General features: G+C 40.5%; 1 protein-coding gene across 7 annotated transcripts in view; it reads left to right on the top strand.

Annotated features, from left to right (window-relative positions):
• The window catches only part of LOC121892100 (A-kinase anchor protein 13), a 110439-nt gene that overhangs the window by 75120 nt on the left and 14758 nt on the right, over positions 1-20561 (top strand). For 6 of the 7 annotated variants that reach the window (XM_042405406.1, XM_042405330.1, XM_042405260.1 and 3 more), the window contains 16 exons: positions 830-1007; positions 1445-1547; positions 3839-3881; positions 4132-4243; positions 7228-7387; positions 9456-9523; positions 9619-9685; positions 10318-10468; positions 10805-10917; positions 11242-11388; positions 12145-12401; positions 12967-13092; positions 13638-13755; positions 17815-18063; positions 18177-18253; positions 19854-20035. In XM_042405406.1, coding sequence (XP_042261340.1) covers positions 830-1007; positions 1445-1547; positions 3839-3881; positions 4132-4243; positions 7228-7387; positions 9456-9523; positions 9619-9685; positions 10318-10468; positions 10805-10917; positions 11242-11388; positions 12145-12401; positions 12967-13092; positions 13638-13755; positions 17815-18063; positions 18177-18253; positions 19854-20035 — 2151 coding nt within the window. The remainder of the gene's footprint in view (positions 1-829; positions 1008-1444; positions 1548-3838; positions 3882-4131; positions 4244-7227; positions 7388-9455; positions 9524-9618; positions 9686-10317; positions 10469-10804; positions 10918-11241; positions 11389-12144; positions 12402-12966; positions 13093-13637; positions 13756-17814; positions 18064-18176; positions 18254-19853; positions 20036-20561) is intronic. The other variant, XM_042405176.1, reaches the window with a different exon arrangement.

Raw genomic sequence — 20561 nt, 5'->3', positions numbered from 1 at the left:
TTTGAGTGTCATGCCCCATCATACAGTGTCAGTCAGTCAGTAGCTTCCGACAACAGAGAGTTGCGACAGCTGCTGGTGTTATTCATGTTTCAGTAGCGAGGATCTTCTTGCTCTGTAAGGTAGTGTGTAATAATACTGGCAGGAAGCAGGTCTTAATATGACAGATATAGTCATCTTCATTCACGGCCCGGAGGATAGGTGAGTGCTGCTTTATGTTGGTCACTGATAATCACCAAGTCATGACTCTTTTGGTCCAGTTTAGGTTAGTTATGTTTGAATGTGATGGGATGATGATTTGCTGGATAATAGAGTGCCATACAAACCCAAAGGCTGGAGATAAGAGATTTACTGCCGGAGCTTTAACTATCACCAAGTCTGTCCTGAGGCAAATAGAGCTATAGCCACCTAGCATAGCTCATCCTGAAATGTAGCTGTAGTTTTCCTCTCCATAATCATTGTATTGGATTTTTCAAGGCCTCTTATTTCCAGTCATAGATCGATGTAATTGGGTTTGTAAATCACAGCAGCACAGCTCTCTATGCTGATGCTGATGTTGGAAGTCATTTGCCACCGCTTCAGCTGTAAATCTGCTCCGGAGCCCAGTGATAACTCAGCTGGCTAAACACTGTGCAGGACCAGCTGTGTGTGTGTGTGTGTATTGGTGTGTGTGTCTGTTTGTGTTTGTTGCAGCAGCAGCTGTGTGTATTTGAAAGGCTGTGATGAATAGTCCAGAGAGACTAGTGAAGTCTGTGTGTGTGTGTGTGTGTGTGTACAGTACAATCATTCCACCTTCATTGAGGTCACCTCTGCCTTCTGTTTGTCCATACAGCTACAGCTTGGAGGGGCTCAGTGGGGGCCAAGAGGAGCTGAGGAGACCCACCGCCCAGGGGCCCCGAATCCTCGAGCCTTTAAGGATGTTCCGGCACGACAGCGATGATAGGGGCTCCCTGGTGTCTCTAACTGAGGAGCAGGAGGAGATGGAGGAGCACAGCAGACTGGACAACCAGGTCAGCTAACACACTCATCAAATCTGCCCTTTAGATGTCATATCTTCATGCAGTCATGCAGTCAGCCCGGAGGGAACCTCAAAAACATCCTTCGCCTAATTCACACGAGAGGAAAAATGTATTTGTAAAGCTTGTACATAAACAAGACTTATAAACAGTCTGGGGAAATTTGAGACTTGTCAGTTCGGGGATTAGCAAGAATTAATAAACACCACTTCCCTCAGGCTGCTTCACTCGGCTCACATTGAATTTAAAACAAATTGTGAACACAACATCACAAAATCATTTGTGCAGTTTCCCTTTTCAGTTTATTGTTCCTGTTTTCAGATACGTGACTGGTGATGTTTTGTTCTGCGTTATCTCTTTCTGGATCACTGTGTCTTTTTTTTGCATTTGTCATGCATTGTGTTGGCTCAACCTTGTGTCTCTTGCTCTAGAAGTCAAGGCGGTATCGACCTCTGCGAAACAGCTGTCCTCCAATGGCCCTGCCCCTCACCAAGTCTGTATCCATGCTCGCCATCAGCCAGAGAGACATTGATGGTGAGTGACAAGTGTAGCTATGCTGGAGTATTAAAGTTTATCTTGATATTGCCCTGACCCATCCCCCATTCTCACTGTTATTGGTGTGTTATAAAGTTGCTCACTTTTAACAAGTGATCAGTGCCTGCTGTGGTTCTTTCCTTCCTGCTCCCCCCCCAGCAGTGGGACGCCTGAGACGTAAGAGGCGAATTTCCTTCTCTTTCAATCTTTCCCCCATCCTCACCAAATCTAAGTCTCAGTTCGTTTATGGGGACTCTTCATCTAGCGATGATGAGGATAACATGAGTAAGTACAGTACTGTAAACTTAGGTGCAGTAGAAATTAGCAGTTATGTCAGAATCAGAACAGTAGTTGTCCCTTTTAGAGCCCTGGATCCTTTTGTAAGAGCCTGAAACCCACAGACAAATGCGCCATTACTATTCACTGTGTGGATATGAGAGTAAATGATGTCCCTTTCCTGCAAAGACAAACAAAAGTTGTGTTTTGATGAAAGGACACAGTTACGATCATTGACACAGCCACATGTTTATGAACTAGAAGTACTCAGATTTATGCACCCTCTGACTGGAAGTACAGTAAGGTCTTTATGCCCCGTCTGTGGAGGTGACAAAAACCTTCCTGGAATCACTCAAATAGACGGAGTATAAGGTTGGCTGAGGGAAAACTGGTTAATTTGAAAAAATAAATTATGAACACAAACCACAAAAGGCACATAATGTAATATATTGCACACTAAGGTAAAGTTTGCATAAGTTCTGCAGTCCAAACTTGTTTTTTACAGTTTTGTGCTGGGTGAATGCTCTGGACACAACTAAATGCTTGAGGGCAATGAAGCCCACAAGTTCTGCTGCAGCAAACTTGTCATAAGAAAACCACTAATTACAGCTGATATTAAGTTGCTTGCAGTGTTGAATGTGCAATTAGAATGGGCATGTAGCAAAATCATTGGTGTAGAAAATCACCTTTCACCTAGGCAGCAGGCTTTGTGCTAGTAAGTCCTGTCGACGAAAACAACATTAAATAAGGCTTCTCCTGTCCCCTGCCCAGCCCAGTATTTAGCTGACATTTATTTAGATTATTCTTTGTTTCGTCTGCTTGTGAATAATGAAACGTGATCACCAGAAAAAGAGGAAAAACATTATCATAAACACTGCAGGTGAACTGAGGAAGCCCTTTCTTCCCTCCTGATAAATGTGAGCCTGTCACCTTTAGTCAAAGACACTGAGCCATTCCTTCCCTATTCTTATCTATAAGATACTTCCAATAGTGTTCCCTATCTCCTTGACTGTGTCGCTAGCAACACAGGCAGGCCAAAACTTTGCCCTCATTATCCCTATTTGGGTTTGACTTTCTGATGCAGAGCAGGCGAGCAATGCGTTGCATATTTGTGTGTACGTCAGAATATTTGATAGAAATGATTGTTGTTCCCTGAAAAGGATGCATGCCTAGACTTAACTAATACCAAATAAGTAGAGACTCTCATGCTTTCATTTATATTTACATATTTTTAATTCATATCATGCGCCAACAGATTCAAACAGCAGATCAATGATTAATTGAAAAATACCAGCTTGAACAACACTTACACTTGGCATATACTGCAGCCACCCAGGAGAGTCTTTGTGCAATAGAGTGATACTCCTGTCAATCGAGCAAACGTGCTCCAAAATATCTGTAGGCCTTAGTATCTTGATTAAACAGTATATTTTTAAATAGACACCACGACACAGGAGCGTAATTAGGTATTGACAACATCACGTCTTGAGGGGAAAATAAATACTGAGTGTATTTTCACTGTGAGTTTAGATCTCTGCAGTACGCAGCCAGAGATCTTTTGGAGCCAGACTTTAGCAGCCATTAATGGCAATGAATCTGAAGGCAGTACTGGCTTCAGCTTTTGGCCTTGGTGCTGGCTGCCTCATCACTGCCAGAGTAATTGTGTCATTGACCTCCACATGACTCTACAAGAGTAGCTGAAGCTTGAATACCTTGCTCAAAAACATTAAAAGTAGCAGCTGAAGGACAGGAGAACATGGGTTATTCAATTCTCTGCCCAATTCTTGCAGCCAGGACTGGGACTTACAACCAAGAATAATTTCTGACTGTCAGGTCAGTCAGGTCATTAACTCATACTTAGGGAAAACAGGACGACCCAGTGGTACGTCCCCCAACATGAGGGAAGAAAGAAAACTTCCCCCTCAGATAATAAATACAGTGAATAGAAAAGAAACCTCCTGTCCTGTTGTAACACACTCCTGAATCTTTGTCCTGCTTCTCTTGTTTCTTTCCAGGTATGAAATCGTTTTCTAGCGCCTCTGGATCACTAGCATACAGGTCAGTCCACCTTTAACTCTGCACCCTAAACATTATACATATATTACCAGAAATCTGTTCTTAAGACTTTTAATGCAGCTGGGACTTTTATAGTCTTATAAAGAAAGTTTGGAAAGGTTCTCTGAAGCAGTCAGTGGTTGTCCATGGAACCTTTATAGTGCTGCAAAGAACCATTTTCAGAATGTTTGGTAGAACGTCATGTGAATGCGGTATGATATTAAGTGTGTGTGTGTGTGTGTGTGTCTTCCAGTATATCAGAGGAGGAGCCTGGCCCTCTAAGGAGTGACACTGAGGGAAAGAATGTGACGAAAGTCAGCCGGACCTTCAGCTACCTCAAGAACAAGATGTACAAAAAGACCAGGGTGAGGGAACGTGGAGATTTGAATTCTCCAGTTTGTGATGCTGTCATAGATGTTCGTTTGTCTATTCTCGCTGTACACACCACTCTGCCAGAGCAGGGCCTTCATGTGTGCAACATTTATTCCTTCGAGCAAGGATGACTGAACACCAGGCGGCTTTTCAGTCTCACAATGCTTCACATTAATGCAGTTTCACACTTTCACACTGGGAGCTGCCCTGTACATCTTCTCTTGTTGGCCTCTGAGCAGCACCAGGAGAACGGTTGGGGGTTGCATGTCTTGCTTTAGGGCAGGTTGGTGTTTCTTGTAACTTCCTCCGTTCTAATTTCCACAGCAGACTTGGTTTTGAGACCACATCATTTACTGGTCACAAACCCAAATCTCTGGTGTAAGAGGGTGGTCAAAGTTGTCTTTTTTTTCCTCAAACAGAGCCATGTTAGGTGATTTACCTTTTTCCAGTGAGAATAGAGAATTCCTTTCTTACTACAAAGTAAGTTAGTGATGATAATCCTGATTATTGTGTGAGATATTATTATTATGACTATTTTGTTTCAGGTTAAATGATTTTAGCTAAAGAAAAATGACAAATTTGGGCTCAAACAGGTTTAACCTTGTTGTGATTTGGAAGTTTTGGGAGTGTACAAATTGTAATACTATAGTCTCACGCAATTGGAGAATGCAGCTGTCAATTCTTAGATTTTTAAATTGCACTGACAAATGGTCTTATTTGGGAATTACGGTCACAGTAGTTACTGAAACCTGTGTTAGCTTACTATAATAGTGCAGCCCTTGCAAGAGACACTGAACAGGAAGTAAAACAGGAAGAAGAAGTTGCCTGTGGTTTTATAATATCCTCACTAACCTCAGTCAATGCTTTGCTTTTAAAGTGACAGGATAGTCAGAGCTTGTGGCAGCCCGAGGCTAATTATTCACTGTCAAAGGTGAAAATTATTGATCACAGTCTTGCAGATTCAAAGACATTTAGCAAAACTCTGATGTTGAAATTGTGCACATTTTGGCTGCTGTAGCCGAGGTCAGTGTTATTTGATGACATTAATAATTGACAAAAACTGTATATTTAGTGATGAATGAAAATAAGCACCTCAGCAACCAAAGAGCAGTCACACACCACATTAGTGAGTGAGTGAAAATTAAAGATGAAAAAATAATCTTCTTCTCATTATTACACATTATTTTCTCCTGTCAAGTACTAAAAAGTCTCTAAAATGTCCAAACTATTTTATTTATGACTGTTGTCATCTGATCTCTTTTTGTTCTTACTGTGCACACATACACATACACTGTACATGTTTCTGTACAGTATCGAAAGTCTGACTGCTCTGGAAGGGGATCTAGTTCGTGTAGTGTTGTCATACCATCTCTACCAGACCGAAGGGTCTTTGCAGAAATAGCACCTCCTGTAGCGAGCCAGTCACTTCCTCATTGCCGCTTGCTTCATGGAGCCTCAGTGCTGGCAATAGCTTCAGTCGCTCCACCACAGCCAGGGATGTTATACAGGAGATTCACAGGGAGCCATGGCTTCTCACAGAGATGGAAAGGTTGGCTGGAGGTAGGCTTACAGAGTGCTCTGGTTTCCCAGTCAAATTGTAGTGTAAGAGTCTGTCACAATATCATGTTAAAAGTTGCCTGTGTGCCCTTCAGGGCTGATCTGCTTTCCGGTGACGTCATTGCTTATCATGTTTTATTGAATCGTCTTTTTGTTGAAATCTATGGTTTTTACTGTCAAACGTGATTACTTCTCCTGTGCTTCTACTCAGTGACCTGTGAATGCATGTTGCCTAACAAAATTGTGCTGAGAATCTTCTTTGCTTATTATGTTTTTCCAATAAGTTGAAATCTTGTCAAGCATGATATTATCGGGCATAATTCTCGTGATGAACAATACTTCATTAGGCTTGTACTGTTCTTCATAGAAGTTTGTTGAAGTGTTTCACAATTGGTTAGCTGTTGTTGCAGGAAGTGAGCATGAATGCTAAGTGTTGTAATAGTTATAAAACATGCAATCTCGCTGTGGTCCAGTCAGGCTTATGGTATCTTGAAGCGACTGAACAAAATGAGCTCTAGTATGTCAGAGCTTTGTGGTCCGTCAAACCAAGAGGCCTAGGGCTGGCCATTAAAATGAGCTGGAAACTCCATTTTCCCATTTCCTCTGGGTTTGGGTGGAGGCTCTGTGATGTAAATCCAAGAGAATAAGAGCTCTGTTCTTCTCAGCATCACTTTATGGGATCGTGATTCAGTTCAGTGTACAGAGATGACCAACAGCTGAAGATGACCTCGCCCATTAATGCAGAAGCAGCAGAAAGACCTCCCTGTTATGGAAAGGTCAAAGATTTGATTCCCAGACAGTGTCTCATCAGTAATCATGCATTCTGCAGTAGTGTCTTTCAGAACACTAAAAGCATCTGTGCTCATTCATCATACGAGCTGAACAGTAGCTGAAAAACGACATGATATGTTACCACAGTTGTTATGTGCTGCTTAGCATAATTTCCAACATTATAATCACCAACCAGTCATCCCGTAGAACATACCACATTATCAGAGTTTTTCAGGGAAAATCCCACTGTCTGTAAATGAGACAAATTTGCAGAGACTGTCGGAAACAAAAATTAACCACATTTAAAATAGTCTCATAGTGAGGCAATTTGTTGTCAGCATTAATAATGTATCACTTAATATGCAAGAGCCCCTGCTGTGTGGTACATCAGAGTAATAATGTTGCTCTGCTGGAATTTAACATAAGCAACCAGCTGAATGCTGAGACATTTTGTCAATGCCTGGTAAATGAGTCTAATCTACAGGTAACCAAGCTGAGTCTTATTCTTTTCTGAACATTTATTATACAACAGTGATAGTCAAAACAGTTTTTTTTGAACTTCAAGTTACCTTCTTGTCCTGGCATGGTTAGGTCGTGTTCTTAATCCTCCCGTCATTTTTTTGTTTTGTTTTTTTTTACACCTGTGCAGGAAAAGGAGCGAGAGAAACGGGAGAAAGAGAAGGAGGGTAAGGAGAAGGACAAGAAAGCGGTGAATGGTCATCTATTCGTATCAATCAGCTCAGGGCAGGCAGTCCAGTGCTCCCAGTGCAATAAGGCTTTCAACAGTAAGGAGGCTTTCCAATGCACACGTGAGTACCTTTTTTCTCTTCTCCTATGTTTTCTTCATTTCCTTTTTTCTGTTGTTCTTTCGTTCCTTTGTTTGTTCTTTCATGTTTGTGGTTCACCAGGACTCCTGTTGCTGCAAGTCTGATTGAAGTCCTTTAAGTGCTGAGATGCTTTATTAAAAGAATTTATCTTATTGTAAATTCATTTCTAATCTGAAAAAAACACAAAGCCTTCATCAACATTAAACACAAGGAGACAAAAGAAAGAAAAGGCCTTTAGTGGATGTATATTAGGAGGCTTGAATCTTACTATATGATACATCATAACACCTTACTGTAAAGGCCCAGTCAGTATTTTTGGACCACGTAATTTACAATTATATTCACGTATTTAATTAGAGTTTGATTTTTAAACAAAAAGCACAGTTATTGTGTTTGTTTCTCTCATGATCATAATGGAAAATGGCCTGTTACACTCCTCTGCTGATGAAAAGTTTTAACAGCATCAGAAAACTTGAATAACTTATATTATTAGTGCTGGATAGTGTCTGTTCTTATATCAAAAAATATCTTGAAGTGTTCTCTGTATCCCACATTTACGCCATATTGGCAGTTAGCTGTAACCGGCTAGAGAATCAGTCATACTTGGCTGAACCAGCTTCATGATCTGTTTGAAGTAGTGAAACTGACTAGAGGGCTACTTATAATGTAACCCAGTCAGGCTTTCAGTGCAGACAACAAAAAAAAAGCTTTGCATTGTTTTCCACTGAAGCAGCAGCAGTCCTAAAGAGGATGTAGTTTATTGCACAAGCCTTTGGCGCAACCCCAAAAAAACCCTAAAAAGGAGAAACCAGCTCTGCGATGGATCACAGCGATGCTCTTTGGTCATAGTCTGCCTTCACAAGGCAGACTGGCAAAAACAGCTCTTGTTGTGTTCAGTCGGTCTGGTTGGGATTGTTGGAGCCACAGACAGTTCTGAGGGTGTTTTCAAGAGGTTCAGTCTTGCAGATGTCTGGCTAGTGTCCATTCTGCAGACAAATACAGGGATCCTTTGTCTGAGATTAGCTGGAATTAGTGGGACCTCCACAAAAAGCAGTAAAATACCTAATAAAACAATTTAAGAGGAGAAAATCACTACAGGAATTTTAAAGGGTTTTACTGTGCAGGTTATAATTAAATGTATCACATAATCCACTTGGCAGATACTTTTATCCAAACTATTTTACAGTATCACAAGTGCATACCCTTTCCTTGTGATAGGTGGAAGTGAAAAAAACTCTGAGACTGTGACAGGGAGAGTTACACCAGGGTTATTTTTTCACCGTGAGAGCGTAAATGTGTTGCTGTAAAGGAAAGGAAAGGTTGTATGCATGTTAGCATGGATGATTAGGATCAGTAGTGGGTTTGTGGGTTTCATGTCTGTTTCATACACTTCTGTCTATTGGAAACACGTCTCTATCAAAGTTAATGGCAACTTGCTGGAGCCTTGTTGTGAAGCTGAATTTTGATATCACTAGACATATTTGTTCCTCTCAATGGCACTTCCTGATGATCGCTTCAGTTATTTTTTATTTTTACACAGGTTAGTATATATAATATGCATATATACATAAGTTTCGGCTCCAAAGTCAGCTCACAAAAATGATTAGCAGTTTGAAACTTATATGTTTATATAGTTTGAAAGTATATGAGTTCTGTAGGAAAACAGGAGAATGTGAGTTGTTGATTGACTAAATGAGATCAGATTACAGCAAATCTTATTTTAGCAATCTTGAATGACGACCAGTGTTCCAAAGTGGTGACTTGGGAATGTTTACATAATTGAAATTTTCCCATGCAAGTCCATTTTAATGTGTGTGTCATTCCTCGGCCTATCTCTGTTTTTTTCCCCTTCGTCCACGAGCAGTATTACCCCTCGATTGCATCACATGCTCTGCTCTAGTCTGGCTTTCATTAGTGGGCTGGTGGAGTTTCCTGGCCGGCTATGAAAACCAGTCAGAGTTTCTGGCCCCCACCTTTCTGCACACCCTCAACACCCCCACCACCACCACACTCATAGTATTCACAGAGCGTTCTGTTGCTTTCTTCCCAGACTGTAATGCTTCCGTCCACAAGGGCTGCAGGGACAGTCTGCCTGTTTGCGCCAAGGTGAAGATGAAGGTATAAGTTCCCTCAGAGTTACTCCAACACTGATTCTGTTGTGTTCTGTTTTCCTGCAGCAAATATTGATGCCTTTATTCTCTGTTTCTGGCTAGTTGCCCAAGCAGCAGTTTACAGTACCAGATTCAAGCTCTTTCCCCACAGTCACGATGAGGAACAAATGTGAGTGTCAAAATAAACTTGGATTTCATTCATAATCTTCAGGTTTTTTTTTTTGCAGATTTGATGCCAAAACACAGCTGTTAATGTTGTTTTTTACTTTGTCCCAGCAATTATTTGCACCAAGGTTAGCTTAACTTCTAGTAGTTTCTGTACTTCTTGTGTACTCTGAAAACACAGTGCTCCTCTGGCTGTTTTAACATAAGAAGAGCCACTCAAAATTAAGATTCCTCACTTAAACACTAGAACAACACCAGTACACATCGTATAGGGCTGCTAGTTCTTATACAATAATCCATCGTCAACAGAAAAGATATCTGTGCATGACTTGTTAATAAAACTTGCCTCTATTGGGTAAAAACACCCACATCTCCAATTTTAGTCACTTTCATATTTATAGACCTTTTAAAAACTATTGAATAATGTCAAAATTGCCTCGTCAAGAAGCTAAACAAACGTTGCTTTTCTTCATTCTTGAAACACTGTAATATTGAAAATGCAGGATTGGAAGGATCACACAAACTGAGCCAGTATGAAGGTGTTCCTCAAGGATCCTTTTAGGATCCCCTGTGGTTGTTTTGGGATTTGTAGGCTACCTGTTCGCTAACTGTACCGCATGTCTCTCTCTTGTCCAGCTGGTGGGACAAGAGAACGTCCCTGGTCAGCCATCTTGTCCCCAGAAGATCATTCTTCACTGATTATTCCATCATCACGGAGACACACAAGTATCATGACCTTCCACGGCAACAACCTGTCCAAGAGTCTCTCCATAAGCAACATTGCTGGGTGAGCGCTTGTGTTTTTGTGTGCTTGTGTGTATTTGTAAGTGGTGCTGTAGTATGATGGTACCCAGGTAATTACATTTCCAAAGTAAAATGTTTCTGTTGCTATTTACCCTTTGTATTTGTATATTAATTATGCTGTGATATTAATGCTAATCAATTAATATGAATTACGTTGTGACTTAATTTGTCTTTTTGTTTGACGACTGCAACTACAGTGCATTTAAGGTTAACACCACAAGTGTTTAACAGCTTATTAATGGACTGTGTGTGGGTGCAATGGGTTGTGAAAACAACATTATTAGATAATTTGTATTATTATTATTATGTCTCCATACAGTCCGGTGTTTGACGACATGCCCATCAAAGGCCTGCGGTATCTTTCCCAGTCCACTGACTCCCTCAACAGAACAAACCAGGTCACAGAGTCCATGGAATCGCTCACTGATGAAGGTTAATACACACAAAAGAAAACCAAGGGAATAATGAAAGTTTTAACAGAATCTGTACATTACTATAACACTAACACTGATTGTTGTGTATTGTCATATTATAGTAATGTTGTGTATCTCCAATTTCAAAAATTGCCAGTCAATGTGAAAATATGACATAATGAGAAAAGATGAGATTTACCTACAAGTTACAGTCTCTCACTATAAATGAAAAAAGTAATGTCGTAAAAAAAAATATGTTCAAAGTTTTGTAAAATATGCAAAATCTCATACAAAATGTGCCACAACCTTCAAATTGTAAGTGCAAGCTGTGTTGTTGGTGCAGGGACAGAGATGATGGACGGGCAGCTGATGGGGGAGTTCGAGGCAGAGGCCAAGGACCTGGAAGCTGACTCGTGGAGTTTAGGTGTGGAGCAGCAGTACCTGCAGCAGCTGGACAAAGAGCTGGTGAAGAGACAGGATGTCATCTACGGTACACCTGATCACCACACCTGACACTCACTGCAATGACTTTGATTCAACAAAACATGTTCTTGAATTGATCTTAAGAAGTTAATGGAAAAATGAACGACAGTCTTCAGAGGAAGCTTAGTCTCAGCTTGGTTTCTTACTCTTTTTTGTAAACTAGAAAGGAAACAATTTGAAACATTTGTTCAGAATGGATTATTTTTAGTTGGTGGTAATTTAAAGCAGAGAAAAATCTTGAGAAATGGAACAATGCCTCTTAGCCAAAGGTCAGCAGTATAAAATAAGAATTTGGTCACTATTATGTCACCTGAGTGTCTGAATTGTTTATTCCAAGTATGTCGTCATTTGGTTTTTTGGTAGACCCACTTTCCCTCAGCATGCCTTATTGACTTTCACTTCAGTTTGTTTTGGTTGCATCTACAAGTCTCAATAGCCTGTTGAGGCTACAGATTTGCATCATTTAAATATGCTTTCAGATACATCCTGTTTGCTTTGAAAACTTGAGATGTCTCTAGCTTTTGATTAGAATCAACTTGTGGAAAATAAATGTGAATATAAATATTCTGAAAGGCACATCGCTGTCTACATAAGGTAAACAGTGACAAAAATCCTGTCATGAATTCTATGAAACTCTCTGTAGACCTTTGAGACAGAATTATGTAGATGCAAAAATTCATGGACGGGTATAACAACTGCTAAAGCATGAGCACAATGGCATTTAAATATCTGACTTTAGTATCACTTCCTGTATATCCTGCAGAGCTGATGCAGACTGAGATGCATCACATTCGGACGTTACGCATCATGTCAGAAGTCTACAGTAAAGGCCTGCAGAAGGAGGTGCAGCTGGAGCTACAGACAGTGGAGAGGCTGTTCCCAGCTCTAGATGAGCTCCTGGAGATCCACACGCAGCACCTCCTCCGCCTCCTGGAGAGGAAGAGGGAGAGCCAGCTGGAGGGGGGAAGCTTTGATGGAGCATTCATTATCAACAGGATCGGAGACATCCTGGTCAGCCAGGTCAGAGCAGAGAAGGGCTGGTGTGATAGGGATGCAGGTTCTAATATGATCATACCACATGCTGACCTATATTTTTCTTTTTAAAGGGATTTTAAATGAGTTAGTCTTCACGGAAGTCTTGAGTCTGCAAATATTCACTATTTTATATGAACAGAGCATTTGTCTGAAAAGCAAAATGTATGGATTAGAAACATATTCTATGAACTATCCACATTTTTTTGATAGTTTTTGTAAAATTTCAGAACAGCTGTAAAAGGTTTTTTATTTGTCTTCAACTGTGGAATATGTGTGGATCCTTAGCTAATGCTAATATTTTAGAATGCTGCACAATAACACCTCTAATGTAAATATATCCTTTGTTTTAATTTCATTTTGTTACAGCACTCTATCCTCACAATTTCTCCCAGCTCACAGTTACAGTTTTGAAACTGAACAACTGAGTTTAAATTAGAAATAGAAATTAGAGCCTTACTACATCTAATTAAAGTATCAGATTTATAGTTTTTTTTTCTCTGCTGCACCTGTGGTTGTTTTGTGTATTCATGCCTGTCAAATCCTGCTCTAGTTCTCAGGATCCAATGGTGAAAGCATGAAGAGAATTTATGGAAGATTCTGCAGTCGCCATAATGAAGCCGTCAACTTCTACAAGGACCTCCTGAACAAAGACAAACGCTTTAAGGCCTTTATCAAAGTAAGGCCTTCATTTCAGTCCTTGCACATGTGTTTATCATGTATATATCCTGCAGAAGTGTTTCTCTGTGGAGAGGTCCCCTCTCATGCTTTTGTGTTGCCCTGCATTTTTACTGCTTTTTTGCTGAAAATATATTTTTCTTGAAAATGTCTGGTTTTCCAGACACTATTGTTTTTTGTTGAATAGAGTGCAATCTGTTGTATTAACTAGGGAGCCAGGCCTTGTTCTGTCTCTCTTTTATTTTGTTTTTGAGTCTGTTGCATCTACGCTACATTTCAATCAGTGCATGTATTGGAAACATTTGTATATAGACCATATAACCCTTGAGAATTTCTTTTTCTGATTATAGAGGTTTCAATTCTTCCAGACTCATGTCACTGTCATATCCATAATCACAGTAAACACCTTCTCAAGTGTCATTACTGTGTTGTTCTACAGAAAATGAGTTTTAAGGTTTCCCACTGGTTATTTGAAACCTTGATTTGTTTTGAGCCACCTGTTGTGTGGGCACATTTTACTAAAGCACTTGTTGTTTATTCTTCCAGAAAAAGATGAGTAGCAGCATTGTGCGGAGGCTTGGTATCCCAGAATGCATCTTGCTGGTGACCCAGAGGATAACAAAATACCCGGTGCTGATTCAGAGAATGCTGCAGCACACTAAAGGTCAGCCTCTTCTCAGTGGTCAGCCATGCTTTTACTGTTTGTACATAATATGAATTGGCAAAACTGTGCAATCCAATGCAATCCAGTACAACAGCTCTGCCATAAAGTCTACTTTTACAAAGCTCATACATTTCCAGTTTTTGTTTACATTGTCAGAAAGGTGATAATTATACTTTATTTTTATTATTGAGGTCATTGTTGGTGGTGGTGGTGGTGGTGTACTGGGGTGCATTATATTGAATGGTGTTCCTAATATTTTATCCACTCCATTAACGTACATCAGGGGGACAAAATATTAGGAAAACTTTTCAATATAATGCGCTCTGGTACACCACCACCACCCACTACAACCTCAATAATAAACATGAGGTATAATTATCACCTTTCTTACAATGTAAACAAAAACTGAAAGTGCATAAGCTTCTTAAATGTAGAATTTATGTCAGAGCTGTATTGGATTGCATTAGATTGCACAGGTGTACCTAATGAAGTGTTCGGTGTGTGTATTCAGATGCATTATAAAAAAAAAAGTAGGAAGTTATTTTCCAATTGTCTCTTTGATTTGGTTATTTTTTTCTACTTTGTAGTTTCTATTAATGACATTCAAGTTATGAGTCAGATTAGTTTCTGATTAAATTATTTCTACCCCTCGATGCAGAGGGTGAGAATGAATATAAAGTGACTGATTTGAAGGCAGTAAGAGAAAATCTCATATTCAGTCGTAAGTTTGAGTTTTTCTTGAACTTGAAACTCTCTGCTAGTGGGTTGTGTTAATTATACTTGCATCCAAAGGATTTTCCCATAAACAAGTGACAGAAAATAAGACAGAATAAGGCCAACCACTGCATTGGTATCAAGAAAATAGTGCTGGCTTATAGATCATTAGAGAAACAAGTTGACTTGCAGTCCAAACGATGTCTAGAGATTTTGCAAGATGGCTTTCTTAGGTAAGTAAAGTTTTAAGACCTGTTGAGATGCATGCTTTTGCACTGCACTGAAATGTGCATTTGTCAAATCCGTTAAGTGTTAAGGTAAACCTAATCTGAAGTATTAAGTTGTAGAAATAAATACATTTCCAAAAATAAAATCAAATATAATGTCCACATCCGAACAATTCTGAGACAGTTTTTCGGTATGACGGCACATATTCCTGATATTCTTCATCCTGAAAATAGACAAATTTATCTAAGCGTGCTAAAATATAAGTATCTCATATAATAGGTAATCAATTTTCAGTATGGTTTTAATTTCACTTCTTCCTATATAAACCAGACTACTTCAGTAGTAATGCCGCAAAGCAACGCAAACCAAAGTGCCACTTGTAGAAAAACACTGAAAAGTTCAGTTTCTCACAGATTGTTTCAAATATTTAGGGGAAAATAAAACACATGTTCAACAGGTGTTTTTAGGACAATAGATCAAGTATACTTTGAGCAGCTGAAGTATTTCACACCATATTTATATCTGATTTAAGGCAGCTCTCGTCAGTTGGCCTCCCACTGTGTACATTCTCTCTAATCCCTCCCCAAAGCCTGTTTATAGTTCTATGTGGGATGGCGGAGCTTCGATTTAATCCCCAAGGTGCTTTAAGAAGACTCTCTCCTGCCAACTGATATATACCAAGTGGAAATAACACAGTACACTCACAGTTAGCGATAGTATTTTGGTGCTTAAGAGCACTGAAGTACAACAACCACAGGAGAAAATATTCCACTTTGGGGAAAAAAAATTAAATACCGAGTTCAGACTCAAGTGCCCAATATACAAGACATGTACAGTATAATCAGACACATATTGTATGTCTGTGTGCAGACCTACAAGGCACTGGTGATATGAATCCTTTCAAGGCTTCTCTAAATTAATTCAAATGAAAAGAAGTCCCACTGTTGGGAATCCAGGGCTGCTGATGTGCGTCTGACTCTGACCTTTGACCTGGTTTTCGTCTTATTTGATTTAACCGTAAAGCTTTTACATGTTCAGTTTATGTTTATACCAGAAGAGATGGATAGTTACTATGAGCAGCGATAGCCACTGTTGTGCAATAAACCTTCAGAAATTTTAGGTCAAACGGAAATAGACTGCATTTTTTTATCTGCTACCGCAGACATATCTGCTCTGTTAATCACTTATCCTGTGTTCTCCTTTGAGAAAAAATCTGAAACCCAAAAAGAGAAATTTCTATTTTTTTATATATAAATTTCTCTATTTCTGTAAATTTTTAATATTTTTTGGTTTCATGATGGCGCCCCCTGGTGGAATATCAATACTGTCTACATTTTGGAGACCTCATTTCGATACAGCTGATCAAATCCTTAATAAAGAAATAATGTGGCGTTCTATCATAAGCAGAGCAGACGGTCACACCGAGCCTGACAGCATCCTGCTACACAACACAAGAGCCACAGACTCAACAACAACCCGCATTAGCTTTCCTGCTAAAGTCTCCTCCTTACTTAACTTACAAACATGAACACTCGTCTTGTCCTGCACTTTAGCTTGTTGAATGAGCCACCAAACAAACATTCAACAGGAAAAACTTCACCACTAATGTCAGTTAGCAGGCTAGATAGTTAGCAAGTGGCTGAGACAAAATTAGCATTTCCCTAAAAATCTTCTCTTTCTTTTATTGATACAAAAATTTTAACAATTTATTCAAAATGTGTTGCCATTACTTTAAACTAAAATACTTTAACCTACATTGACAAAAAATCAATTGCAGTACTAGCTATACTGTTTGATTAACAAGTGAGAGGTATAGTGCAGCTTCAGATCAGTTAAAGAAACGCTAGGTTGGTCAGGAGTTTCTATTCAGACCTCTCTTCATCTTCAGTGAATTCTTGCTTTCTCACTGCCTGAGTGCATTTAAAACAATCTGCCATTCAACAAGCAATAAAAGGTTAAATATTTTTTCTGACCAAAGCCAAAAAACTGAAATCAGTAACACAGGTATTAATCAGTGTGAATTCTCAAGCAAATTACAGCAAATCCCATTAAGATAAGTTTAAATGGACCTTTTTAGAGAAAGGGAAAGTCATATTTGAGCTATTGTGAAAAGAACATGTATTCAGAATAACTACTGCAATTAACCTAAAGAGCAGAAATAGTTGTGTGCGACAGTGCGGCCGGTGTTGCATACAAATGACTTGAACAGTGAAATGTCAAGTAAATGAATACTGTATGTTTTTGAGATGTATAATCTTGCCCTTTTCTCAAGATGGAGCAATGTGGGTGAGGTAAACAAACATGAAATATTTTGGTGATCACAAGTGGAAGTGCAATCCTGGTACAACTCAGTTGTTATAGCTTTAAATTGTGTTAAATAATGTATGCCTTTTTTCAGTTTCAAATTATACAGTGTAAGGAAAAAAAATGGACAGATGGAAAAACCTGAATAAATGAATGGAGAAAGGTAACGCATGCTTCTACAGAGCATGAGGGGTCACTGAAGGGTTTGATGATCATGAAAATTATGTGAATCATAAGCTGTGACCTTCAAAGTCACCAGATCTCACTTAGTTAAATAAATGAGGGCATGTCTTTTGGACGGTGTGAGTCCTTGAAGAATCTATGACAAGGAGCACTGAAGCTGTTCTGGAGGCTAAAACACTTTAGTTTTGTTAGTTTTTCTTTTAATATCTCACCCATCTGTATGGCAAAGTGAAAGAGGCAAAACTCAACACACATAAAACTTTATAGAGGTTTGCGCGTCCAACCTCACCAACTGAAACCATGAAAACCACCCTCTGCAATGGCACTCGCATTAAAAGATACTTTGATTGAACAGCACAGTTAAATGCCATAATGGGCACCAAAATTTCACTACACCTTCTGCTGTGCATAAACACCTCCTCAGCTGTGCCACTCTACCCATCTGGTCCAAGTGTGTTAGTTTGGAGCCTTGAAATTACCAAATGGACTTGCCCAATAATAATGGCTTTCACTTACATTCATGCCTCTGCTGGTTTTGCACGTGCAGGAAAATACAAATAAAAAAAGAGTCTTTTGTGAATGCTACACTGCTGCCTTTCTAACCTCTCTCTTGCCACATGTCAAACACAGAGGGCGAGGAAGATTACGACGACCTGACAGAGGCTGTGCGGCTTGTGAAGGAGGTGATTGCGGCGGTCGATGCCAAGGTGAACGAGCACGACAAGAAGCGGCGTCTGAAGGAATTTCACAGCCGCATGGACAGCAAGTCCATCATGATGATGAAGAGTGGTCAGATCTTTGCTAGGGAGGATCTGCTAAGGAGGAGGCTGATCCATGACGGAGTGCTGCAGCTAAAGAACAGCCAGGGGAGACTAAAAGGTGATGCTTTACTGCCCTCTGACTGATCTCATTAACTCTTATGAAAATTTGGAAATGTGCTACATGTATTTTAACTTTTCACTTATCCAACCCTCTGTCTGTTGTTCTTTTAGATGTCCACGCTTTGCTCCTATCGGACGTCTTCGTCTTCCTCCAAGAGAAGGACCAGAAATATGCCTTCGCCATGCTGGTAGGATCATGCTGTCCCCTCAGTCCCCCTCTCTCCTGGTTCTTTATGTCTGTCTCTCGCTCTGTTCTTCACTCTCCCTCCCTCCCTCCTTCCTTCTGCTGTTCCCTGCATGTTCCCTCCATCCCTCCAGTAATAAAGATCTCATGAGCACTGCCAGAGATGTTGTTGTCATATTTTCCTATCCCACTGTTGTTGCTGTTAGCATTAGCTGCCCTGCTTAGCTATCCCATTGTGTAATATTGCCTGCCTGTAGGTAGCTAGCGAACTGTACCTAATAAAGCTGTTCTGGCCCCTGGCATCTAACTCAACTGTGATAAATCATATAGGTTTGAGTAGTTTTTTCCATGTTTATAGGACTCAGTTTCATGGCATGGCACGCACACACACACACACCAACACACACAGTTTGGGGAATGAAAACAGAGGCGGATTGTGGGATAATAATCACATCCATCATTAAAAAAGGCTTGGCATGTCTGAGTTGATGTTGTTTACATTAAAGAGAGGAATAACATGTGGTTCTAAATGGATGACGGCCATGCGAACCAAGCTGAGTTTTGGGCAGAAAAAGCTTCAATTCTGAGGATCACCTTACCTGACACGCCAGATGGTTTCTTACACAGAACCATCTGAGAAGTCATCCTTGGAAACTGTTTGGAAAAGGACAGGCACTTTTAAAAAAAAAATACTTGGCAGTTGATTGGATAAACCATCTGTCTATCACGTCTTAACTTGCGAGGCAGCTGGATTCGTGAGATCACAGGAGAATCCTCATAGGACGCTGATTGGTCCGAACCAACGATTGTTCGGACACAAGCGCATAACTTGAAGCCTGATAAGATGGATTCTCGTGTGATGTCATGATCTCACGAATCCAGCTGCCTCGCAAGGTAAGGGATCACCATCAGGACACACAGCCAGTAGCGGCGAGGTCAGAGGTCACAGCAACTGGACAGACCATATTTCTGTGAAACTAATATGACAAACAGAACAATGACTTGAGTTTGTTGTTCGCTTACAGCACAGTCACAATAGGAAGACAGACTTGGAAAAAATTTGAATATCTTTTAGACCTCAGACAAGAGATTGCAGGAAAAACATTGTGGTTGCAATTTCAGAGTTTCACTGGATAAAGCAGATATGAAACAGTGGTTTGTGGTGTTTGCAGCCTTAACGATACAAAGCTGCTGAGGCTGTAGAAGTCAGCTAACTCCCATGTGGATGATAACATTAACCAGAATCTGATTTTGTCTTCTTCTTTCCCTTCATTCCACATCTTTCTCATTCCTCCCTTTCCCTCACCCATCTCCTCACTCCTCATGTAATCTTGCACTCGCATCTGCCCCTTTTATTATTCCCCTGCTTTCTTTCTCCTTTTCTCATGATCTCTCCTCCTCCCATAATCATCCTTCTCTTCCTCTCCCATTGTCTTTCTGTTCTGCTTCACCCTTCTTCCTGACCTGCGCATCCTCTACCATTTGTCTTCCCTCCTCCCCTCTCCTCCTTGACCCTCCCACTATCATCCTTTTTGCCTCGCCTTTCATTCCCCTCCCTTGTCGCTTCCATCAATCCCTTCCCTCCCCTCCTCTTCTCCCTGTAGGACCAGCGCTCCACAGTCCTCTCCCTCCAGAAGCTGATTGTTCGGGAGGTCGCTAACGAAGAGCGGGGCCTCTTCCTCATCACGGCAGGCATCGAGAAACCGGAGATGATGGAGGTCCTGGCCAGCTCGAAGGACGAACGTAACACCTGGATGCAGCTCATCCAGGAAGCCATGCAGTCCATGTAAGTATGGTTTATTTTTGTGCTTAATTATGTGTTTTTACTTGCTGGAGGGACTCTACACAGCACCAAATTTTTTTATTTAAATCCCACATTCAAAATAACTAATCTTACAGACATTTTTTCAGAGCAATATTTGCCTCTGCTTGTAAGCCTGTCTTCTCAAACCTCACCCCCTGACCTAACCTGCACCATTTACTCTCACCCCTAACCTCTATTTCAGCACAGACTCAGTGCTTTACCTTCAGGGCTGCCCTCTTAGAGTTCACCTACGGTATATCTAGGTTGTAACCCAGGAGTTAGACCCAGCCCAGTCCTTTAGATAGTAATATACGGTAAGCTGTGACAGAGCACTGCGCTGTCAGGGGGATTAGCACTTCCCTACCTGGGATGGGATGTACTCAGGGACAGTCTAATGCTGGATTGGCTTCAAGGGCAGCTCACTATAAGCAGAGGATTATTCAACTGCAGCCAGCGGGAAGGAGAGAGATTTAGTACTCGGCCTCTCTCTCTCTCTCTCTCTCTCTCC

The sequence above is a fragment of the Thunnus maccoyii genome, chromosome 1 (genome assembly GCF_910596095.1).
Source record: "Thunnus maccoyii chromosome 1, fThuMac1.1, whole genome shotgun sequence".
In the NCBI taxonomy this organism is placed as follows: Eukaryota; Metazoa; Chordata; class Actinopteri; order Scombriformes; family Scombridae; genus Thunnus; species Thunnus maccoyii.
This window is presented reverse-complemented; position numbering and strand designations above follow the sequence as displayed.